The sequence below is a fragment of the Corvus brachyrhynchos genome, unplaced genomic scaffold, assembly GCF_000691975.1.
Source record: "Corvus brachyrhynchos isolate BGI_N302 unplaced genomic scaffold, ASM69197v1 scaffold31, whole genome shotgun sequence".
In the NCBI taxonomy this organism is placed as follows: Eukaryota; Metazoa; Chordata; class Aves; order Passeriformes; family Corvidae; genus Corvus; species Corvus brachyrhynchos.
In genome coordinates, this window is record NW_008236196.1 from 1,164,552 (window position 1) to 1,189,363 (window position 24,812).

General features: G+C 40.8%; 2 protein-coding genes across 3 annotated transcripts in view; both read left to right on the plus strand.

Moving 5' to 3' along the window:
- The window catches only part of AHCTF1 (AT-hook containing transcription factor 1), a 37,292-nt gene extending 30,288 nt beyond the window's left edge, over nt 1-7,004 (plus strand). For both annotated transcript variants that reach the window (XM_017740126.1, XM_017740130.1), the window contains 5 exons: nt 48-208; nt 1,241-3,041; nt 3,810-3,943; nt 4,370-4,476; nt 4,983-7,004. In XM_017740126.1, coding sequence (XP_017595615.1) covers nt 48-208; nt 1,241-3,041; nt 3,810-3,943; nt 4,370-4,476; nt 4,983-5,172 — 2,393 coding nt within the window. In that variant the 3' untranslated portion in view covers nt 5,173-7,004. The remainder of the gene's footprint in view (nt 1-47; nt 209-1,240; nt 3,042-3,809; nt 3,944-4,369; nt 4,477-4,982) is intronic.
- A 4,229-nt stretch (nt 7,005-11,233) lies between these two features.
- The window catches only part of LOC103621397 (protein ELYS-like), a 20,636-nt gene continuing 7,057 nt past the window's right edge, over nt 11,234-24,812 (plus strand). Inside the window, exons 1-13 of the mRNA XM_017739888.1 lie at nt 11,234-11,311; nt 12,391-12,517; nt 13,592-13,845; nt 15,677-15,867; nt 16,404-16,423; nt 16,484-16,664; nt 17,823-17,939; nt 18,613-18,697; nt 20,146-20,296; nt 22,612-22,744; nt 22,832-23,013; nt 23,480-23,541; nt 24,299-24,468. Coding sequence (XP_017595377.1) covers nt 12,397-12,517; nt 13,592-13,845; nt 15,677-15,867; nt 16,404-16,423; nt 16,484-16,664; nt 17,823-17,939; nt 18,613-18,697; nt 20,146-20,296; nt 22,612-22,744; nt 22,832-23,013; nt 23,480-23,541; nt 24,299-24,468 — 1,667 coding nt within the window. The 5' untranslated portion in view covers nt 11,234-11,311; nt 12,391-12,396. The remainder of the gene's footprint in view (nt 11,312-12,390; nt 12,518-13,591; nt 13,846-15,676; nt 15,868-16,403; nt 16,424-16,483; nt 16,665-17,822; nt 17,940-18,612; nt 18,698-20,145; nt 20,297-22,611; nt 22,745-22,831; nt 23,014-23,479; nt 23,542-24,298; nt 24,469-24,812) is intronic.

Sequence of the window (24,812 nt, forward strand, 5' to 3'; positions counted from 1 at the left end):
TGTCATTTATGTAACAGTTAATGTAAAATTACATAAATCTCTTCTAGCTGTGATAAGTATCCTTGACAGTGAGGACAGGGTCAGTACTCCGTCTGAAAATCGCCTTGAGGGCAAGTGTGTGGATTTACCTGAAGAATGTAACCCTAAGGCAGCTGAAGTTGAAGAAGACCATGTTTCTAACAATCCTCCTAAAACTGAGGAAATTAATGTAAGTAAACTATTTTCCCATTTCCTACAAAATAGAAAACAGTTTGCAAATTGAGGACAGACCTGTTCTACTGACAATTAGGAGACAATAAAAAATGTGTCCATTTCTTGAGCTGCTTAACACAAGTTAAAACCTTGATGTTGTAAGGGCAGATATGTTTTTCTCTCCTGCATTTTCTGTTCCTATAACATGAATGGGATCTGTCTAAACTTAGGCATTTGACAGCAAACAAAACCAAAATAAATGCCTAAACTATTTTTTTAAATAGCTAGGCATTAATTTGATTTACTTGAATTCAAACTTTTTTATTTGACTTAAAAAAATAGTTTTAATGTTAATAAGAAAGTTACAGGAGTGCAGCTTCTTTGTACTGGAAATCATTTACCAAATGACAAAAAGATGTGGGAACCAAACTCCGAATTATTTAGGTGCTTAGGTCCTTTACTGTTTGCTCCTTCTTAACACAAACAGAATTTCCAGTAATGAGCTCATTTTGGTGTCAAGATACTTCTTCAAGAGATGGAGGTATTTAGAAAATGTGTTATCTCATGCAATCCAAGTGACTCCTTAAAGTGCAGTGTTGAGTTGTTGGATGCGATCCCTGGCCAGTCTAAGTGCTGCAGTCACAACTATCATGACTGAGGCTTTAAGCATTGGGGAGCCAATTGTATTTTACCCTGTCCGAGGCAGAGTGGGTCACTCCGGCTGTGGAGCAGTGCAGAGGGCACTGCATTGTGATGGTCACTGCTGGTTACATACACACCTTGTGTTGGAAAACTGCTGCCTGGTCATGGGCAGTGGGAAATGGTCAGTTCTGAACAGAAATACCAGAACCAGAGCCTGTGAACTGCACACAGGGACTGCTCTGATCTCTGTGCCTTAAACACACAAACTCTCATCTGTCGTACAAAATCACATTGTTTCACATTTGGGGTGATCTTAAGGGAAATGTCCTCAGTTTCATCTAGCTCGGTGTGAAATTAGTCTGTTTGGTAATGAGTGAAGTATTAACAGACTTTTTTTTAACTTTAGGTTATAGAAGATACCTCAGAACCAGCACCTGAAACATCTCCATATAGTGAACTAGATCCATCAAGTGATCTTCATTATAGCTATGAAAATATCGAGCAACAGTTTGCATGTGATTTTCCTGATAATAAAGATAGTGAATGTGATGCAGCTGAGGGAGATGGAGACCTTTTTCTATCTCAGAGTAATTTTACCTTAGTTTTGGAAGGAGAAGAAGGGGAAGCAGAGATGGGAGACCCTACATCAGTAGATGCTTCTAAACCAGATGAGACAACAACAGAAGAACAGGTCAACCCTGTGACCAATTTAGGAAATAATGAAAGCCAGGAACATGTTACAAACTCAGTGTCCACTGTAACTGGTGATCAGGAATCTCAAAATATTGCAGAGTCACTCCCATATGTGCCTGAACCTATTAAGGTTGCCATTGCTGAGAACTTACTGGATGTAATTAAAGACACAAGAAGTAAAGAATTTACATCTGAAGTTGTAGAACAATCTATTCATGAAACCATAGGTAAAAAGGTAACTAGATTCCAGAAAGCAAAAGCTCCCTTAACGCCTGTGCTGGAAGCAGTGGGAGAGGAAACCAGCAGACATCATTATGGCATTGCTCCAAGAACACGCACAAGGGGACAGCTGAGTAGAAGTCCAGGTGTTCTGTCAGCAGGCACTCAGCAGCTGCTGAAGACAGACAGCCCAGCTCTGCTTGGACTGTCTCCTCGGAGGAGTACCAGGCGAACAAAAGAAGCGCCTGAGACTCCCAGTCTCCAATCAGAGGAAAATGCTCAAGAGGAGCAAACACCTGTGGCACCTGTCACTCCTAGGAGAGGTAGGAAACCTAAAGTGTCAAATGCAGAAAAAACAGAAAGCAGCCATTCTGATGGACAAAACGTGTCTGACAGTATGCGGCCTGTTACTCCCAGAAGAGGACTAAGGAGAGCAAAGGAAGCTGCGCCTGAACTCCAAGAAGAGGCTACTACTGAGGAAACGCCTCTTGCTGAAGGTAGCATTATTACTTCTTTCGCTTCCAAAAGGACTAAAGGAGGAAAAAGTTCAGCTGGAAATCCAGAAACTAGCAAGAGTGATACTGATCATAAGGTAAAAACAGCAGTCAGTCCCAGTAGAAGTGCAAGAAAATTGAAAAGCTTTAATTTACAGTTTACTGAAGATACTGTTAAGGATCAACAGGTGCAGCCTAGTGACCAACTCCTTTCACCTGTGCCAAGTAAAAGAGGCAGAAGAAGAAAGATTAGTTCATCAGAAGTTTCAGAAAATTCTGATCTTGATCTGTCTAAATCGTCGCTTCCTCAAACAGAATTTAAACTTCCTGTCACACCTAGAAGAAGTGCTAGGAAGGCAGCACAAAACCTCTTGGCAGACCCAGAGTCTACCTCTGCTCAGGAAGACACACATTCAGGTGAGAAAGTAGAAGTCCTTGATACTCCTAAGAGAAGAACTAGAAGAGTGCCACATGAGAATCCAGAAAAAGTGGATACTCACGAGCAAGCACCTGCAGAGCCAAGCGAGGAGCCAACCACACCTAGGACTACGGTAAGGACAGGGCGTCGGGGCAGGAAGAGGCGATCAATGTCCGAGGAGACCTCCCAGGGACCTGGTGGCAGTCCTTTGCTGCTTGAAGACATAAACCCCTCAGGACATGATCAGACATCAAGAGCTCTGACAGATCGTGTTACAAGAACCAGATCCCACAGAACTGCCATCCATCAGAAACTGTCTGCTGAGGAAAATGAGGCTTTCCTTTTCTCTCCTCCTCTCACAAAGCTGACTAAGAAATTTGAAGGTAGGTGCATTATGTTTATATGCAAAATAGGGCATATTTCCTCTTTTTTAAACCACAGAAAACAAACTGCGAGGATGGCTACAAGTATTGTAAAGAATGGAAGCATGCAAAAGAAAAAATTTGCCAAGAGGCAATTCATCTTTTGGCTGAACTCTGCGTGACTGCCTGCTTAGTTCTGGTAGAAACAGATTATGAAGCCAGTCTAAGCAGTGAAATTAAACTTAGCTATATTTTTGTGAGGAACCTAATTTCTATCAGATTTTGAAAACCAGAGATTATTTGTGAATATGCCATCCCTTCCCTCCGCAAAGGAGAAATAAAGGATGTGTGCTTCCAAATTCTGTTCAGTTTTCAAGTTCAGATGAGCTGCATCTTGCAACAAACTATACATCTGTTTAATTATGTGATTATTTTTCATGGGTGTATATTTTGTCAGTGAAATCAGTGTACACAGTAGTCTTTTAATCAGAATACATGATAAATTTTTTTGAGATGTTTAAGGACTGTTGATGCCTCTGGAGTATAGTATCTTTGATTCGGTAAGTGCAGGTAAAATCACTACACTGGCTTAGTTTTGTTTCACTATTTATGGTAAAAGAAAAGAAGAGGCAGTTACTAGGGGGAAGATGCCTTTGCATGAGGTGTTTATAAAGCTGATTGGACCTTTATTTCAGGAAGCTATTGTGCTCTTATTTGTCAGCTGTAATTTAGTATTACTGTCCCTCATGTATAACCTGTGTGCATGCTAACACTGCATTGTCATTACAGGTGGAAAAACCGACCATCCTGTGCAATTTAACGATTTAGACCCGGATTTGTCTTCTCAATTTGTCTTTTCACCCCCTCTTTTGAGGTCAAGGAGAAAAACTGTAGCTAGCATTTCCCGAATTGTGAAAGAAGCAGTAAGTAAAAACTCCAGTTGTCCCATGTTCTTGATTTTAATTCTGTACCATTTTTTGAGATCATGCTTTGCCTTTTTCGTTGGAAACATATCTAAAAAGAGCTTCAAATGAATCAGCTAAAATTTGTTTTTCTTCATGAAAACTAGCTACAAAAGTCAGTTTTGAATCTATGTAATTCAAGAATTGATAAATACTGTTTTGCCTTTAACAAAAGGCACAGTGGCTTTCTTTAAACTTACTTGGTATGTCATCTGTTAATTTCAGAGTTTGAACTTTTGGAATGGTAAAATAATTTGATGTGGAAGGTTTGTTTTTGCACATGCTTTGGGATGTAACTTTGGCATGATTTCTTAATGAAAAAACATTATTATTCTGTAGAAGTGTAAGAACTTGTTCATGGGTAACATTTTTGTTGCCTTAACGTAGGAGGTTCCAGCTAAAGAGGAAGAGGATACCAAATCCATAGAGTCTGGGGGAAAGCAAAAATTGAAGAGAGGTAGAACTCCAAAATCAAAAATGAAGAAAGCAAGCAAGTATGAAATAAGTTTTGAACAGTTATTTGCATTTCTTAATGTGATGGTGATTCAGCTGTTGAGCACCTAACTACTTCTTCCTCACTTGGCTGTGCAGGTCTTCTCTCATTCTATCAGACTGTCCAGCTTGCTGGTCTAATAGGCACCTTTTCCCCATTTAAGGGTTTGGTTTTCTAATGGAAACAGAAGAGGGAGGGGATAGAAAAGGGCAGGTGGATACTTACTGCAAGTGGTGACATTGCAATGCTCTTAACATTATCTTACTACACCTTGTGAAACCCCACTCTTCCAGTTTAGTTTCTCATACAAGGCCGGGAAGTGGCCAGACGATGAGTAAAGGGAATAAAAACAAAACAAATCTTATTTATGTGCCTTTTCTGCCTTAATTCTATCTACAAAGAAGCCCATGTGTTTTTCTTGGGAACTGATTTTGTAATGCCAGTTTTTTCCTCGATTAAATACTGTTTGTAATGAGTAATTGATTTGATGCCTATCCTTCTTTTCAGAACCACAAAAGAAAGTTCTTGGTCACCTCCACCAGTGGAAATAAAATTCATCTCTCCTTTTGGAAGTCCAGTGGATGGAACAAAAACAAAACAGAAGGAAACTACAGACGCAGCAGGGAAGACCCTAAGAAAGAACAAAAAGAGACTGTCTAATTTTCCAAAGCCAGTTGTGCGCCGGAAGATGCTGTAACTGTTTTTTTAAGTTTATAATGTACACCACTGTTTGTAAAGTCATCAAAATTGTGTGAATTAGTAAAAAGAAGAAAAATCATCTAATTTGGAAGAGATAATTTATATAAATTATTGTAAAATTTCATAAAAAAATGGTCTTCAGTAAGTAACTCCATATGGAGTGTGATTTCCTCAGTCAATGCAGTTTTCTATTTTATATTAAGACTTCATACATTTATATAATATGTAAATACAGGTTATTTTAGGAATGTTAAATAAAAATGTATACTTCCCAATGTGCTTACTGTCTGATAGCTTTTTGAGGGAATATTGGGTTGAATGACCTGTATTGCTCAGAACTTTGTTGTTTTGCGGGAGTTACAGACTCTCAAAAGTGATTCCAAATGCTTTTTAAAAGTTTGTTTAGAATTCCTGTAACAAGTAAACATTTTAAATATACTAGTTTTAATTTTAAAATTATGTTTTACCTTCTGGGACAAATAATTGGACTTAAAATACAAACTGGTAATTCCTTACATTCACAGTTAAGTTGTACTGTATTGAAGTCAGAATGTAAACAATTGTGTTTTAAGCTGTGCAATATTTTTTTTTGTATTTTCTTAAACTTTGGGAAAGCTGCTCTTCAGTTCATAAAACCAGATCACACCTCAGATGTGTCATTTTTTCTTAAAATTTGTTGTCAGCAAAAAGTTAACTGTACAGATGGTGTGATGCTTACAATAGCATATCAGATTTAAAAGGATACTACCCAGATACTTCGGAATTTGAGCCAAAATTATTTTCTTAATATGACTGCTACTATAATTTCAATACTTACTGTCTGTAAACATGCTTTGCAGTATTTGAAGCCTGCATATCACAGCACTGAAAACCTGATGGTGAAGCTAATGTAATAGCCTGAAAAAGGTACAAAAATGTACAGAAATCTTAGTTACAAACCGTATTTTTGAATAATTATTTCATTAACAGTCTTGGGTTAAGGAGTATATGTCCCTATAAAGTTTCAATTTGTATAAATAAAGTCACAAACCTATTCTTTTAAAAGCAGACATGGAAGTACTATTTTGATGTGCAGTCTTTTAGACAACGGATTATTTTTCTGTATGTTAATTTATATATGGATGCAACTTTGAAGACTACAGAACGGTGGAACCTGATATTAAACTTTTCCATTAGTAAAAACTACTACAGTTATTTTAAGACATAATTTATTTATTAACTAACAGCTTGTACATAGTGAATGAATGTATTCATAACAGACTAAGCTTGTGAAAGAAGATTATTCTGGGGCTGTGATTTTTCTATCTCAGAACAGATCATTCTAGAGAAGCAATTGCATGCACTTGGATATTTTTCTCCTTGGGGAAGTATTCATTACTGAAAGAAAGCCTAAAAAAAAGTCAGATGTTTAAAATGTGGAAGTGGCAGTTTGACTGAGACCTTTGAGTCAAGTTAGTAATCATTTTCTCTGTAGATTTTGTACTTGAATGACTATAAATACGGTCAAAGAGGAAAGGGGAGGGAAGTTCTAGCAATATTATTTTTATTCACATTGCACAGAAGTGCAGTGCATAGCTCAGAAAATGGGGTAAAAGGTCAGATTTTCAAAACTGAAATAGAATACAGATGGCACATCTGATTGTTTTTTGTAGTGTGCAAGAATATTTGTAAAATACTTTGATTATTGTCAAATGGAACTGACTGATGAAATGCTAGTAAGGATTGCTTAATAGGGTTTTAACACATTTCTGTCATTTATACTTATATGTGTATATTTTTTGGTATGAAAATTAATTGGAACAAATGAAAATACAGCATTAGCTGATTTTATTAATTTTTAGTGTCTATTTTATTTACACCTCAGCTAAAATAGCCTCATTTGGCTGTGCTTAAGAAGAAAGCAAGCAATAGCAATAAAAGACAATTGGCATTGTCATATAGATTCAATAACTTCCTAAAGGTTTGCAATTTTCTAGTAATTTTTTTACTTAAAAGGAGTTTTGATTACATGTTAAAATGTTTTACTCTTCTTTCCCTTTTTTGTAACTTGGATTCAGTGCATAGTTCTCCAGTCTGACCAGTTTCCCCGAGGAGCAGTTTAAAAAGGAATGTGAGCATAATGTCTAACCAGGAGTGGGAGCTGAGAAATTTAAAGGACATAGAAGGAAATGGAAGCAAAACCAGACACTGTGACTTTCTGTTTAGAGCCTGAGAAAAGCAAGAAGCTGGAGAACAGTGTTAAGGCACGAACTCTGTCATCCTCAGTCAAGGATGGGTTTATAATGAAGTGAAGAAAATAGATTTTATGTGGGTGCTTTCTGTGTAGGCTTGCTACACATGTGTGAAGGATGAGTGGAAAAGATGATTTGCAGCTGTTTGCACATGTATCTGAGAGGGAGAGAATTGTAGTGGCAGGGAAGGACAGGAGGGGCCTGTGAGAGGAGGTGGGATGTATCATGGATGGATGCAGGAGGCTGTAAGGGCATAGAGCTGCAATTTTCTTGAAAACAAGATGGGAATTTCACAGGAACTACAGCTCATCACTAAATAGAACATCCTGAAGCTTTTCTATAGGAAAGTAATTGCTTGAAGGGTGTATGTTTTTATCCCCTAAAGAAAGGTTAGAATTTCTCAGGAGTGTAGTCACATATCTGCTTTAATCCACTGTTGGATGGCCAAAAGCTGAAGCTGGATTGTGCATCTGTACCTCTGGAAGGTTGAATGCCTTGGGACAGCCAGAATCTTACCTTTCAGAAAGAGTAACATGGGGTGTAATGGCAGGTTTTATTTCCAGGAAACACACAGGAGGATATTAGTGATGGGAGTATGAATAACATTAAGGACTGTTGTATTTTGTATTTTGTAAAGAAAAGAAAGGTCACAGTGGAAATGGTTCTCTTGAGTTACTTCAGAGGGTTAACATAAATACTCCTAAGACTTGTTTTTCTTCAATTGTTAGCTAAGGCTGATGAAAGTATTCATTCCAGGTTATAACACAAAGGAGATTTAAACCTATTTTACTTTCAATAGCCACTCAGTGCTTGAAGCGCCAATTGATACACATTGACTTTATTTGCCTTAATATTTGTACATGTCCAGTGTGCAAGTAAGGGCACAGATAACTATTTTAATCCCCCACCAGAACTTCCTCTCATGGAAGACTACTCTCAGGGTTGTCAGTGCAATGGATTTATTTGCTGCAATTTCATTACTTCCCATGTAACTAATAATATAGCAAAGTTGTTGATTTCTGGTGGGGAAAAAAGCTACAGGCAGAAACCAGTCTATAGGTTCTCATGAATAGCTGGACAATGCTTGCCACCAATTAGTCTAGGCCAGTCTGAAAATACTGAAATAATAGAATTTTAGGCAATAGGACAGTGTTTGTTTCTTTTGTTCATACTTTTGTCTTCTGTGCAAGCTTCTGAGTTTCTGTTCCAGGAATGCTTTTTTCACCAAAGTAGTCATGATGAGTCTCTTTGATATGCTTGAAGATAAACGTTCTGTGGTTCCTGTTGAATTAAAGCTGTTGCCAAAATAAAATGCATTTTCCAGCACTGGGCTGTGTGCATGACCAATATGTGAGGTAGAAGGAAAACTGCAAATTATGGTTACTGATGTGTCTGTTTGTTCAGGTCAATTTCTCCTTGACTGTGTCGTGACTCAAGAGCAGGCTCATCCCACGGCAGTCATTGATGTGCTGTGCAGAACTTGGTTTAAATCTGAACTGAAACATCAATTAGTAGTGAATGACTGCTTGCCTGTATTTTGATACTACAGCTGGGATTGTAGTAACAGTAAGAGAAGGATGCAGGAGATGGGGGTGTGATTTCTGTGAAAACCAACAGCACCACCATCTATGACCACAGGCTTCCATTGCACAGGAAAACCTTTGCTTTTGATCTGACCTGTTGCAGCTTCTGACCATGGTGTCTTCCTTAAAGGACAAGAACAGTGTACTCATCTCAGCAGGACCCAACAGTTACACAGGCCAGGTAAGATTTTATTCAAAGAAGCAACTAAAATCAGTTTTTGCTAATACACTGTTGTAGAACGGTCAGGTTTTTTTATCTCTACTTACTAACATTCACTTCAGTGTAAGGCACATGTCTGGTGGTGGTTTGAAGTGTTATGTAGTGTCACCTACACTTCTGTCATCCTGGAACTCTGCTGCTTTCGAGCATGTTTACAAATCTTGCTTCCTAATTTGAACTGTTAAGTGGGGGCGCTCCTACTGAACAGCAGTTTGCACACCTATGAAGAGGATGATGCACTTGGTTGTTCTTTTAGAGAGGGGTCTTGTGTGGTCTTGGGCAAGGAGTGCTGGAGGACACCTGGCCAGGCTGCAATGCAGCTCTGCTGGCATAGAGTCAGACCAGCCCAGGGAAGAGCTACTTGACAATGATCAGTTATGGTGCAAGCAGAGGCCTGGCACCTCTTGTGTGCAAAGAGCTCTTCAAAATTGCACAACACTGGAAAAAGAACAAGTAATATAGGATTTGCACAAAGTGTCATTTATTTCCAAGACCTTTCCAGGTTGTACTGTAAAGGACACGGTTGCTTTCAAATTGGCAAAAACAGTTGCTCCATATACTCAGTTTCTAAGAGTACAAGACATAGTGAATCCTATAAACTAGTGTTGAACAAAATGTCGATATATTAGAACTAGATTTACAGATAAACCTTAAAATAATTTTGTTTAAGTTAGTGAATTTATTATAGCCAAGCTTAACATTTGATGTCAGTGCCTGCCTAAGTAGTGGCAGGATGTTACAAATCTGCTAACCCAGGGCATCTTCCTTCCTGCCCCAGGAGCCTGTCCTGGTGCAGTCCATACCTTGGGGTGTTTCTGTCCCAGACCCATGGATGTGGGTGCTGCTTTCCCCATGGCAGGTTCAGTGGGTAGCGAGGCTGAACATGCACCATGCACAGGCATGACAAGAGCACGTGTGGCTCTGCAGGCTGCTGGAGACAGGGCTGTGCCTCTAACACCTGCCTTCGAGCACTGTGGCAACTCACCATAATTCCCCTCCCTCGCCTGTAGGTTCCCACCCCACCATGTCTACAGAGCTCCAGAAGATCAGCACAGCTTCAAGCCTGGCAGTTTTTCTGTGCCCCCACCCTGGGCTGCCTCCCTGACCTCTGGCTGAGACACTGAATTGTCCCAGAGACAGGTTTTCCTCCTGTTCACTGGCTAGCCCACCTGAAGTCTGCTAGCAATTTATATATGCACATCTGGCTAGGGAAGAATGCAACCACCCGTAACTGTGGTCTCCAGCCCAGCTTCTGGCGCTGAGACCATCCATCACTTGCTGACACTGCAGACCTGGACCTGAGGTCACCTGGGATCTGACTTTGGTTGCTGACACTCACACAATGACCTGTGGTCCCACCAGTTGCTGGCACTAGGACCCTTGTATGATCTGAACACTATAATGTAGCACATGTTCTCACACAGACTCACAGGATCATCGAAGTCCAGCTCCTGGCCCTGCACAGCACCATCCCCAAGCGTCACACTGTGTGCCCAAGTGCATTGTCCATTTCTTGAGCTCTGTCAGGCTGGTGCTGTGACCACTTCCCTGGGGAGCCTGTTCCAGTGCCCAGCCACCCTCTGGGTGAAGAGCCTGTTCCTAATATCCACCTTAAACCTCCCCTGACACAGCTTCAGGCCTTTCCCTCTGGCCCTGTCACTGGTAAGCAGAGAGCAGAGATCAGTGCCTGCCCCTCCTCTTCCCCTCATGAGGAAGTTGTAACAGCAATGAGGTCTGCCCTCAGTCCCCTCTCCTCCAGACTGAACAGACCAGGTGCCCTCAGCCACTCCTCCATACAGCTACCCCCCTAGACCCTTTACCATCTTCGTTGCCCTCCTTTGGATGGTCTCTAATAGTTTAATGTCTTTCTTACAGCCTGTCTCCCAAACCCGCAGGGTACCCTGCTGCAGGTGATGGATACGTTGTTTCTGGAGGCAGCCAACACGACCTCTCCTCAGGGCACGCCCGGCCGGTAGAGGCTGAACTGCGCCCTGCAGCGCCTGACAACAACATGGCTGCTGCTTAGCCAGGCAGGGCCGTGTCTGCGGGAGGCCTGGGCGATGACAGCCAAGGACTGCGTGACTTGCTGCTCTGGGAATTAAGGTGTCACATACAGTTTTGGAGAAACAGTGGTGACAGGCGTTTCCTGCTGTGACACTGTTTTACTGGTGTGGTGGGGAGAATAGAATCCTTAAGTAGTTAGGAGAGAGTCACCGACCGCCAGGGCCTGTTGCATGGGTTGCAGGTGTTTCTGCAGTTGATCTTGTCAGCTTGCTGGCTGTAAAAGCCTGTTGGAGAGTAACATGTTCCAAACCCATCTGGATACAGGCTTGGGCAGCCTGCTGTGGGTGCTGGCTTGAGCAGCAGGGCAGTCAGACAAGATGACTGCCAGTGGTTCCAGAAAGCCTTTCTAGAATTTCGTTATGAACCCAAGATTCTAGAACTTGCACTGGGAGGGACAAGCAGTGAAATACACTCTGCGGAGTTCTGTACTGAGACCCTTGGCACCTATGTCTCTCTGTCCGGGTAAAGCAAGCAATGTAGAGACAAGATTGGCACAGCACAGGCTTCAGGAACTTTTGCTTGCTCAGCTATCTTAGACAGACTGCAGCTCTTGGATGAAAGTAGAGTTGTGTCAGACAAGAACCACAGCAGATAGCTGGGTAAATTTGCTCTAATGTCCAATTCTGATCTGTGTTAGTTTTGTTTGTTTTCTCACTTAAAAGGAAGTCAAATCTTTGGTCTGCGTCTGATACAGAATCTTAGCTGTTGGGGCTATTGGGATAGAGTGCTGAAATCCTTTCTACTTCTCATTTTCTGCTATAGGTTTGTGCTTCCTGGAGAGCACAAACTTTTTGAAATACGATTTTTCTGAGATCACAGCTTACGAACCTGGATGAGTAGACCTGAACTCAGTGTGTTTGTTCTCTTTCCTATTATTTATCTTGTCCATCCCTGTGTCACTTTTTGTTGATCTCAGAGGCATCAGAAAAGCACAAGATTCTCCTTTTGCTCTGCTGTGAGATGAAAAACTGTCCTGAGTTCCATTTTTTTTAAGCAGAAAGAGCTACAGATGATGTATAGGAGATTTGTCACTGCATACTGATGAAGCTTGGGTCAGTCTCAAAGATATTTATGGCTGACATGAGTCTTTCTTTTTGCCTTTTTTTCTTTATTTACAGTGAAGAATGCGAGATCTAACGGCTCAGGTAACGAGCAGTCTGCTGCAGTTTCCAGAGGTGACTGTTCAGGCACTTGGGGAAGATGAAACCACACTAGACTCTGTGCTGTGTGGGAAGTTTTCTGGAGGTGAGCATTTTCCTTTAAATTTGGTTCTGGTATAAAGTTGTTATTGCCTGAAGCACAGGGTCACAGAATCAGGTTTGTTTTGTCAAGATGCATCAGGTTCTGATAGCACAAACAGGATCTTTTAACAATTAGAAATGCTAATATTAAACCATTCATAGAATTGAACACAGAAATTGCAACAGCCTGCTCCAATCTTGTGCTATTAAAATAATTTAGCTGACCATGCTGAGTCAATGAGCCTTCCTCAGCTTTGAATGAAATAGAAGGCAGTTTTCAAAGAAGAAATTGTGTTGTTTTGGGATGTATTTCTTTGTACCAGCTCAAGCGCTGCCCATGTATTTCCAAGGTATTTAATAGGATGCAGATGAGGACCCAGTGAGAGTTGCTGAAAGCAGCTAAGCAGATTAGCTAGCTGACTTTCTAGGTGATCTGAAGGTAGAGCTGGATGCCTGTCTGGATGTCTGGGCTTGTGTTAAGACCAGATAGAATCTTACCTACCTGACTGTAAGTGCAGTAATGGAGCTGATCCTTCCTTTGAGCTTGATGTTCTCCAGTGAAGGAACAAGTGTTAAATTCTTCAGTGAAACAACACTTGTTGAAGTGTAAAAGTTGAAATGCAGTGCCCATTTGAAGATAATTTCCTGTCCAAATCCCTGCCCAGAGTAGTCACGTGTCAAGCAAAATTCTTAAACTGGAAATGAATTGGTTTAGATGGGCTGTATTTGAAGTGTGCTTTGAGACTTGTGTTCCTGTACATATGTAGGTGTTTTCTAGCAAAAGCAAGGCAAGTATGATGTACACGCTAGAGATCAGTCTATTGTAATCTTTATCCCAAACAGTCAACGTTCTTGAGTGCAGGAATGACAAGTACAAATGCAAAGGAACGGGGTTATTAATTTTAGGATGTACTGGTTGAGGGCTGCAATGGGTGATTTAAAAGCATTGTCCAGAAGTAGGTAGTTCGGTCTTCCTCCCTTTGACGCGTTTGAGGGAAAGGCGCAATGACAGCGGCCTCGCTGTTGTTGCAGTTCCTCTGCTGGGGATTTGTTCAGTCATGTTTCTTTTCCCTTGCAGGCAGAAGTGGCCTGGCGTGGCTGGCGTGTGGCCCTCAGCTGGAGGTGGTGAGCTCTGTGACGGGAGAGCGGCTCTCTGCGTATCGCTTCAGCGGAGTGAACGAGCAGCCTCCCACTGTTCGCGTGGTGACCGAGTTTTCTTGGCAGAAGAGGACTGGACTCCTGGTTGGGTTGGAGGAAGCAGAGGGAAGTGTTCTCTGTCTCTATGACCTTGGGATCTCAAGAGTGGTTAAAGCAGTTGCTCTTTCAAGAAGGGTATGTATCTTTTTGGGGAAACAAAGATTTTGTGTTGTTTGGTGCTGCATAATCCTGTTTGAGGAAAAGCTTTGGAACGTCTCTTTGTAGGATGTATGTTTTCTGTATTACATTAACACGTTGTCAATTAAGAATACCCAGCCAAGAGAGCCATTTTCTCCACACCCTTTTCTGCATTTTCTGTTTTAAGGCTTTAAGGAGCACCATGTTTCTGGTATTATTTTCCATGTGGATATATAACGACTGCGTATTTCAGAACTGTCGCATGGTATTTTCCGAATTTTTCCCGGTTTCTATGAGGCAGAAGGGCAGCATTCAGATTCAGTGAGCTGAGAAAAGTTTTCTTTGTTCTTTCCCAGAATGAGCTGGCAGTACACTAGGAGAATAGGAAAAAGCAGTGCATAGCATAGTGGAAAAATATGTCATTTCAGGAGCGTCTACATGGAAAATAGAAGTAACCGGGGAACATTTTTGGAAGATTCTATGGAAAACTAATAAAGATTCATTTAGATCTAGTTGTACAATGAAAAAAATATCCTAAACAGAAAAGTTAGAAGCAGCAACACTTGAACCTTGGCTAATTGTGCAGCAAGATGTGTTCTGTATTTCCTCATCACAGTCACCAAGACTTGGAGCTCAAGAATCTGAGTCATCAAAATACTTTTGCTAGTCCTCTGAGCAGCAGAGAAGATTGGAGATTTAATTTGAATCATAAAAATTCTGACAGAAAACCGAGTTTCCTAAATAACTGTAGGTACTTCTAAGATTGGAATTCTTGTGTCCAAGGTAAAAGGTGAATTGTGTAGCAGATGTCCAGGCAGCGCAGTCATAAGCAAATGCTTGATATGGGAGAGGAGAAAAAAGATGGACCACCTTGTGATGCTCACTTCTTTGCTTTGTTTTCAGACAAACGTTTGTTGTTGCTGTAAAGCTGCCTGTTTTCATGGTGCTGCATTTGTAAGAGGCCAATCGATAGCCCCTGTTCTTCTGTTGTCCAGCTTTAGTGCAGGAGCCTTGGTGTGCTTGGGTCTCTGCTGGAGCAGTCAGTATTGTGCTGGGTGTGCTGTGGGTGCTGAAGGGTCTTCACCTTGTCCTGAGGTTGTGGGGACTGCTTGTCCTGTCCGGGAGCAGAGAGAGCTCGTGCCTCAGGCTGAGCAAGTTCCTGTTTGGTCTGTTGCTGTTGGTTTAGGCTGCCTTCTACAGTTTTCCTTCCCATCTGTGACAGTGCTGGCACGCATTTAAAATTTTTGTTGGATATTATGAGTCAAAGTGAGGACCAGCATAGATTTTACTAAGCCAGCATCTCCCTCCAAGCCTTTCTAGGAATGTTTCATTCCCATGGAAATGGTGTGTCTGCTGTGGCCCATGGCCACTGCCTTGTTTGCCTTGCAGCCCTGATTTATCCTGTGAAATGTTTGGTAAAGAGGACCTGGACTGTATCACAGTGCTGATGGGCTGTGAGCAGTGGAAGGACTAGATTTAGCTTTGTCTTTCTTACTTAAGTCCCGTACATACAGTAAAGCTTCTAGCATGTAATTGATTTCATGTGTCTTCTCAGATGTAATTATTTCTAAGTAGGAAATGGAAACTGGTAAGCTGTAAAGACAGAATGGGCCATTTAAGTGGAGAGAGCTTTCTTTCTATGATTTTCCTTTTTGCTTGGTATAATTGGGAACAATGCTTTGTTTTTAAGTCTTACGAACCTGTATTTACTTTCCTATTTCTGATGTGCTAATGCTGGCTTCACTTCTGAGTGAATTGAGCTTCCCTTCTGAGTGATTACTCTTGAGCTTGTCAGAAGAGCTTTGCTGTTGACTGCAGTTTCCCGCAGGTGACTGCCATCGAACCCATCAGCAGTGACGGCGGAGCCAGTGTGAGCACTCGGCACCTGCACCAGAGCCTGCGATGGCTCTTTGGAGTGGCAGCGGTGGCTACAGACGTTGGCCATGTCCTTCTGGTTGACCTTTGTTTGGATGATTTATCTTGCAGTCAGAATGAAGTAGAAGCATCGGGTAAGCTGCAGTTTTTAAACTTGAATTTAGAAGTAAGAAAATTTGTTTCTTTTCAAAAGCCAGCATGTATCCCAGTGAAGATCCCAGCGTGCTGACTGACTGCTGACATTTCTGACACTGCTGATTGCAGATGGCAGTTTGGCATTGTGTGGTCCTGAACTGATCAAAAATTGGGAGTGGCTCAATACCCCTCCTGCTGTTAAGAACACCTCTTGCTGCCCAGATCCCTTTGTCCCTATGATTCGTACCAGTGGGATGTAGGAATTTTTCCATCTGAGTCCATGCAGCTGCCTGATAGGAAGTTGTGTCAGAGGTACCATATTTCTTGGGAGCGTTCTCCTGTTTCCATTAATGACTTTGGGCAAATTTTAGGCTTGTGTTTTGAAATAAATCTGGTTTATCAAAAGCCCTGCATTTGGGTGAATGAATACTGCAATTTGTGTCTTCAGATTGTGCCCACTGTTTTGGGTGTTGTAAGAGTGGCTTCAGGAGTTCATGTCCCTTCAAATAGCTTCATCATGAGGCCTTAAAAATGAATTTGTCTAGAAAGGTTACAGTTGTACCCAGTTTTGAAATAGGATTGAGAATACCTGTCCCATTGGAGAGTCCTTCTTTTCTCTGAATAGGTGAAGTTCCACAGAGAAGAGAAGCTGTGACCAGAGAAGGGAGGCATCTCTGTTTTCAATTACGAAGTCCTTCAGGAACAGCAGTATCAACCCTGTGCTACATAAGCAGAAGCAACCAGCTCGTTGTGGGTTTTTCTGATGGCTACTTGTCACTGGGGAATATGAAAACTTTGAAGAGGGCGTAAGTAGTCCTTTCCACTAGGTCACACTTGGAGGTGCAGTGCTCTCAATTTTTCTGCTTCTGAAATATATTCATTTCAGAAGACCTTTTTTCTGTGAGTGGGATGTTGGCTATAACCTTGGAGTGTTCAGAAATCCTATTCTGAAATAACTGACACATGGATTAAGTGCAGCGCCTTCTCTGCAGTGGACTGGGATTGTTTTCTTACTGTGCCTGTGGATTGAGGACTTGTGGAAAGCATTGGGACATGTCAGACAGTAGGGATGTGATAGATCTGATTTTTGTAAGTCAGTTTGTTCTGTCCAGTAGTATTCAGTAAAACCAGGCAATGTGTGTATTTCAATGAGACAGGTTTTAGAAATTATTTTTCAGAACCAGTTACTGCAATTAGGGCATCCACTGAAAGGCGTCAGTATGTGAATAATGTGATTTTGGTGATTACATTTTTTTAAGTGACCAGGATGAAACTGGTGAGACATGATAATTCAGTAGCTGATCTGTGCCTGAAAGCATACTTCTTCCTACATTTCACCCTTGATGGAAGTAGGGAGTTGATGTATTCCAAGGCATGGATGTACATGAACCAAAGTTTCTTTGGAAGCCTTGGAGATGAGAGTAAGAAGCATGTAAATTTATAAACAATAGAAAAATTAAGAGATTATTTCAAATCTCTGAAGAGCAATCTCACCTTTAATACTTGGCTAGATTCAGATAGGGGTTTACTTTAGCAAATCTACAGTGACTCACCAAAAATTACTGATACATAAATAGAGAGTGGAGGCATAATTAGGTGTCAGGAAAAGATTGTGAAGGTACAACTGAAGTTCAGAAGTCTGGAAGAAAAAATTTGTTACAATGTCCAAGTAAAGAAATGAGAAGCTCCTTTGTTTGGTGCTGTTTTAAATATATTCAGATTTACTGCATTTTAAGTTCAATATTAAAGTAGGCTTCAACAATAGGAACAGTCTTTTCCCCAACAGCTGAACTGAATAATTTCTGTTCCTCTTCCTGGGGCAGTGGAGGACATAAACAGAGGTTATTGCTTTGATGGACAGAAATCTCCTCACCTTGACTGCTGCATAAAAAATAGTCACTTGCTTGACTCAATTATTTGTCTTTTCTTGTCTTTTTTTTTTTTCTTTTTTTGCAACCCTGTAGGCACTACACTCAGCTTGGAGGAGGGAGGATTCCTGTCTGTGCTCTTACTTTTCAAGAGCCTGAGAGTGATCTTCAAAATTGTTGCTACTTGTGGGCTGTTCAGTCTACACAACAAAGGTAAATAAAACTTACCATAAGCGACTGATTTTGCTAATTTTTTTTTTTTTTTGATATTTGGACACATACAGCTGTCCCTAAAGGAGGGTAATGACAGTATTACTGGTTGCTTCATAAGAGCTTCAGAAGTCTTTGGAGTCCTTGTGTGCCAGTTCAGCTTCCCTAGCAGAAAATGAACAGTGTTCAGCAAGCAAATCAATGGTTTCCAGCTGGGATAAGGAATAAGTCAGAGTGTGGAAGGGTGCAGTGCATGCAAGAGAGGGACTGTAACTTTGGTGGGAAAGGGACAAATATACCTTCCTCTCTCAGCATCAGCAAGCTGCTTAGCCCAGCTACTCACAGAGTGGCAGTCTTCTTAAGTTTGACTTTAAAGAAGTTTTTCTGGAGAATGCTTTACTGTGAAAAGCGATTTCCAACAATTGTAGGTCCATACTGCATATTAAAGCTTTCCAATGATGTAGTTAGCATTGGCCCCTGAAGCTGCTAGTGTCAAAATTTCCTGCTTTCTGTTTTACTGGCTGAATGGGACCAATTATCATGTTTTGGGAAGCAGTGTTTTTCTTTTCAGCAAGAGCATGCTCTTAAGTAAGTTTCAGCCTAGATCTAATAAAATGATAATGAGGATTGTAAAGCCGCTTTGTAATCAAATCTCCTCATTTATACTTTTTTTCAGGGAAGGGAATGCTGTGAGTTTACATCTGTTGCAGTTAGCATTTGGTGACAGGAAACACCTGTCATCAGGACAAGTCACATATGAGGTAAGACAGGCCTATATGTGAGAGATGAAAAGATAAAGTTTCCCTGAGTATCAGTTAAGTTGGCTCTTTGTATATGAATGAAAACTGAAATTTCTAGTTATTAAAATGAAAGCCTGATGGGTTTATGGAATTATAGTGCTTTATCTTATGGAACTGTTCTTTGGTATGGTGGACATCTTGTTCAGGACAGCATCTTTTATTAAAAATTATTTTAGTCATTTTATAAGAAAGATGAGATTCTTTGCTTAGGCTTCACGTTAGTTTTTCAAAGAGATGGTTTTGATTTTTCTTAGCTGCTGTGCATGTGTATCTGTTATTTCTAAAATTCCTGAATAAAAGAGAATGGAATGTGCATGCTTTAGGGCAAATTTTACCATTTTTTCTTTTCAGTAATGAAAGACTTTTTAATCTGTTTGTTTATTTTAGACACATTTTGTTTTTATTTGTAGCATTTTCTGGAACCATTAAGAGAAAGTTTGTCTCTTCTCAGATTAGATGAATTAAATGTATAGATTGAGAATGTGTGCTTTCATGCCAGTTCATTTTAGATCTCTGAAAGTTTAGGAAGCTTGTTTTTTGTTTGGTAGTGATTTTGCTGATTTTTTAGTTTGGTGTTTTGTTGGGCTTTTTTAATTGTAGAGCTGCTATTTGTCCACAATGCACACACATTCACATGTTGTATGGTAGACAGGTTGAATGAAGGCTGTACTGAAAGACAGTATTTGGGTTAATGCTTACTTAGAAAGTGGTGGTGGCAGAGGTTCAGGGCCATCCTTTCTGCATATGTGTTTCTGTATATCTCAAAGCAGTTTGCTTACTCTGTAGTAGTTTGGAATCTTAAACACATTGTCCATGTTCATCCCATGTCCTCTCGATAAGGAATTGAGGGATATTTCACCCATTAGTTGCCTACAAGATTAGAGGAGGAGCTGATAAGAGCTTATGTGGTTTGAAAGAAGATTGTTAATCTCTAGGAAGTTCTCATCGTTACTAGAGAGATGGGTGTTCACTCTATTGATGTGCCTATCGATAACATCTCGTGACAGACCTTTAGCTGCTGTAATGTCAGGTTCTGTGATCAAAACATGGAGCAAAGACTTTGTGTGCTGATGTGTTGCATTGTTTCAGATGTCTCTCTAACTGTATATTCAGGTAAAGACACCTTGATGATGCAAGGAATTCTGCAACACATTTTAGATCTAGACTAATGTTAGGGAAATGCTAGATTTTGAAAATGTGCAAAAGCCTTTACAGCCAAACTTGCCCATTATGACTTGACACTTAATTCTCTTGCATGTCAGATGTAGTTCCTATTGACAGGAAACATGCAGTATAGTAAGCATGTCAGATATTGCATTGTTTCATATTTATGAATTTATGTTTCATATTCATATGTATGTTGTTATTTCAAACTGACCTTTCCTCTCTTCTTCATTTTTTTCCCCTAGGGTTTTAAATACTGTGTCAAACTCTTCAGTTTAGATCTCAGTGGTGGCATCTTTCCCTGGAGAGGGCAGACCAGCAATACTAAATTCCTCAGCTTTCAGACCATAGAAAAACTTCACAACCATGCTGACAGAGAGGATAGCATTAATGAAGGTTTGTTCTGATGTCCCTGTTTGGTTATTCTAAACTACATGATTTGGGAATCTAAGCAATGAATGCTGTTCTATACTCACAATCTTGAAGTCTTAAATATTCGTCTAGCTAACCTTGTTGGGCTTATTTAAAAAAAAACCTGGGTGCTTAAGTTATGTGAGAATTCTTATCCCTCTGAACATCATTCTTTAAGGGAAAAAGTAGGTTTTATTTTATGTTTGCTGGGATGCTAGAGCAGTGTACGGGGTCATCTGCATAATGCTGGTCAGTCAGCTTGTTCTGGCAGTTGTCTTCATTGAACAGTAATATCATTCTGTCTATTGCTTAGGAGTGTTGCCTGATTTTTTTTTTATCCTGCTCAAACCTCTGGCTGCATCTAGTGAATCTAGTTCCCCAGGGCTCAGAACTGGGGCCAGTCCTGTGAGATGTCTTTATCAATGATCTGAATGAGGGGATCGAGTGCACCCTCAGTAAGTTTGGGATGACGCCACCCTGGAGAAGTGTGTTGATCTGCTGGAGGGTAGGAAGGCTCTGCAGAGGGATCTGCACAGGCTGGATTGATGGACTGAGGCAAATTGTATGAGGTTCAGACTCCTCTTGCAATGCTACAAGCTTGGGAAAAAGTGGCTGGAAATGTGCCTGGTGGAAAGTACCTAGGAGTTCTACATGACAGCTGGCTGAACATGAGCCACCCCACCACATTAAAAAACCCCAAATCCCCAAAATAACAACAAGAACCTTTTCTGTCTCATTTTTATCAAGTATGAGGCATGGCGAAAAACTGTTAGTTTTCTGATGGTTTCTAATTAGATTTTATTCAGAACCTGCTCAAGTTAATTTCTAGGCACACATTAGCTTCTGTTGGATGTGTGTTGAGGCTAGCAGTGAAGTTGTCTTCTGAATTGCGAAGGTAATTTTTCTACGCAAAGGCAGTTTCAGAAGCTGACAAAATGGCACAGAAGTTCACAATGAGACATAGCAAAGCGTGTGAGGATCCCTAAATGGTAGTGATGAACTGAAGAGAGAACAGAGAAACATTCTGCTCAACATACGGCCTTCTTTTTGTTCCTTGCTCTATTAGAGTAAATGATATTCACATACTTTGTTTTACATCTAGAGAATGTGTCACGTTGCGCGCCAGCTCAAAGAGAGCCCGGAGGTCTAGCCGCAACCTGACTGGTCCTAGGCGGTCCATACAAAAAGAGAGGACGCAGGAGAGAATGAGCTCCTCACCCGAGGGAGCTGTCTTCAAGCAGGGTGTGAGGGCACGCAGGTGGAGGCAAAGAAGTAGAGAGAAGGGACTCCTCGTGTAGGTTCCATGCAGAAGGTTTACTTACATGAAAGGGTAGGGAGAAAGAGCCAAGGATCTGAGGGTGTCCAGGAATTTTATAGTGGGGCTAGGAAAGGCAGGGATAAGGGATACAGCCAATGGGATATGGGATAGGAGGCGGGGTTGAGAGCAAGGGAACCAATGGGATTAACACATAGGCGGGACTAAGGGAAGGAGCCAATGGGGTGTCGAGTCTAATAGAACTTTCTAGAACTTATATTAATGTAAGGAAATAAATATACATAGACTTAAACATAAAATGGGGTGGGGAAAACATGGACCAATCTTACAAAAATATGTAAACTGTGGAACTGGGGGGATTATGGGCTCTCACCCTAACTAGAGTGAGGCATTAAGCTTTGGTGCCTGACCACCACAGCTTGGTGTCAGTTGTATTCTCAGAGCTTAGAGTGGCCATTTGTATTGCCACAAGAATGCATTGTCCCCAGACAACACAGAACATTCTGCTTATTGGGAGAACTAGAATAGAACATTGGGAAAGTTTTATGTTAAAATTTCTATTCCAGTTTCCTGTTTGTATTTTTAAGTATTATTTATTTAGTCTGATAATTTTGTTCTTTTACTGTGACTCGTTAGACTTCGTTTATATCAATCATGCTAGCTGAGTGATACAACTGTATGAGATAATTTACAAGTGTGCTTTCTAAAAACAGCAATCTGTGTTCCTAGCCTGTTTTTTCCCCAAATTATTCACACAGCATGTAAAACCTAAGTAATTAATAATTGTGTATTTGATTTTGTTAGGAACAAGTATAATTTGAACAAGAAAAAGATGCAGTATGACTGAAACATATTGCAGAGATGGTTGCTATTCCATATTTTTTTTTATTATTCCTGGTAAAGTGTTGTACTTTGTGAGTTTTTTTTTTTCATTATTCCTGGTAAAGTGTTGTACTTTGTGAGTTTCATGAGAGCAAATATCTCATATTTTCTACAACAAGAAACAATGTCTTCTCTTTGACAGTAATCTCTCCTGACACCAGTGTATCAATCTTCAGTTGGCAAGTGAATACCTATGGTCAGGGAAAACCATCTACTTACTTGGGTGTGTTTGACATCAATCGCTGGTATCATGCTCAAATGCCAGACTCACTGAGGTAGGTTTTAGTTAAGTTGCTTTCAATATCCCTACAAAGGATTAATTTGAAAGTCTCTGTTGAGCTTATGCACTTGTTTTCTTTAAGGCCAGAAGAATTCCGTCATGATTGCCCCTATTTTGCACTGTGGTCACTGGATCCTGTAATAAGCATGACTTCTCCAAACCTCATTTTGGATATTCTGGTACACGAGCGTAGTCTAAGTCGGGGGGTTCCTCCTTCTTATCCACCACCTGAACAGTTTTTCAATCCAAGCACCTATAATTTTGGTAGGTATTTCAGTGCTTTTCATTTGAATAGTGACAAGCTTCAGTTGAGGTCAAATGCCACTTAGGGGTTCTCCTTCTTGTTCATTGTTTGTCACACAAAAACCAAACCAAACAACCCCCACAAACCTTCTCCAACCTGGTTACCTGTCCTGACAAGGTATTTAGCTTGTGCAACATATCTGACAGGCTGCTGACTTTTGGGTTTTGGGGCTTCTGTAACACAGCCTGGGAAGGGGTGATGGTCATAAAATGAAATGACTTGGAGCTGAGGCCCAAAGCACAGCATCTGGGTGGCACTGGAGCTTAAGTTTCTACGGTCAGACAGTAACTACTTTTTAAAGAAAGTTTGTAGGTGGTCTGCTGAAGGCAAGGGCTGCTTGAGGTTTGTCTTTCCAGAGGGCACTATTGAAAAAGCACAAACTGGTGATAAGGTAACAATGTCTGTCAAACGTTCTTGTTTCTGCAGATGTTACGTGCTTGCTCAGCTCGGGAGTTGTTCACATGACTTGCACCGGCTTCCAGAAGGAGGTGACTTTTTTGCTGTATCTCTGTTGAGACTGTCCAGAGATGAACCTTTTCAAGCTTCTCTCTTGCAGTGCTTTGAGTGTCAGAGACCACTTTATGCTCACACAGCCCATCCACATGCATAACTGCAGTCACATCCTGCCAGTTTCATGCAAATAGTGCTGTTCTAGGGAGGCAGAGCAGGGATTGAATGGCTGGAAAGGAATGCAGCATTGCTGTAGTAGGAAGAAAGGGTGTGGTGGAAGTTGGGGAAAGCGTTTTCTTCTTGGTACTGTCTGCACAGTGTGGAGTTAGGGTATGGACCCCGATGAACTTGAGAAAGGAGGACAGCATGGAGAAAGGGAGAAGTTATTAACTGTTTCAGAATTATTAAGGAAATGCATGTTTTTTCTCCCAACCTTGGCCAAATTATAACTTCTGAGCCACTGCACAGCTTGTGACAAATCCTTTCAAATTAAGTTCCAGCTCACTAAATATACCCATGTAAATCATCTTTGGCACAAACAAGCACAGAAGTGTGATTTAAAGTTGTGTGTTAGTTTTAACTTCTACAGAATATAATTTGTGTCAGGGAAAATACCAGGGCTCGAGTATTGGCAGACAGGCTGGAAAATACTTCCTTTAGCATTGCAAGGGTTAGTATTTTCTTTTACAGGATATTGTCTATAAACTGAAACTGTTAGTTTGGCTGTTGTTTTTAAGACAGAACCCTAGTGATTGAATGCTGTCTTAAATCTGTGTGTTTTGATTGATGTTTCAGACCTTGAAGTTCTTGAAGAAATCTGGTCCTTTAATAAGTGAAGCCATTCGTGACAGCTACACTCGGTGTCTTGTAGCTGGCTTGCTGTCTCCAAGACTGGTTGATGTCCAGCCATCCAGTTTGAGTCAGGTGAGTGTACACTGGGGAATCCAGGGGGAATACATCCATCTTATCTGAAGGCTCTAGAGGCTACAAGACATTGCCATCTGAGTTTTATGTGACTTGGAAGCTGCTCTGACAGGCAGGTTTTGACATTAGGTAGCAGAAGTAATAATATGCAAACTCCAAGTTTGACTGGGAACAGCCCTCTTGGCAAGCTGACCCAGCCCATAGATGGTTTATTTTGCAAGCCTGATGTAGGCTCTTACATTCTGATTAGATGTTCTGATGTCAACTCTGGTTTGGAAATTACTTGGGAAAGCAAGACATTTTATGATGACCTTTGCTGAACTGTGATTATATTGTTCAGAGACTGCATTGAGCAGGGATTGCTTTTGAATACTAGAAAGAAAAA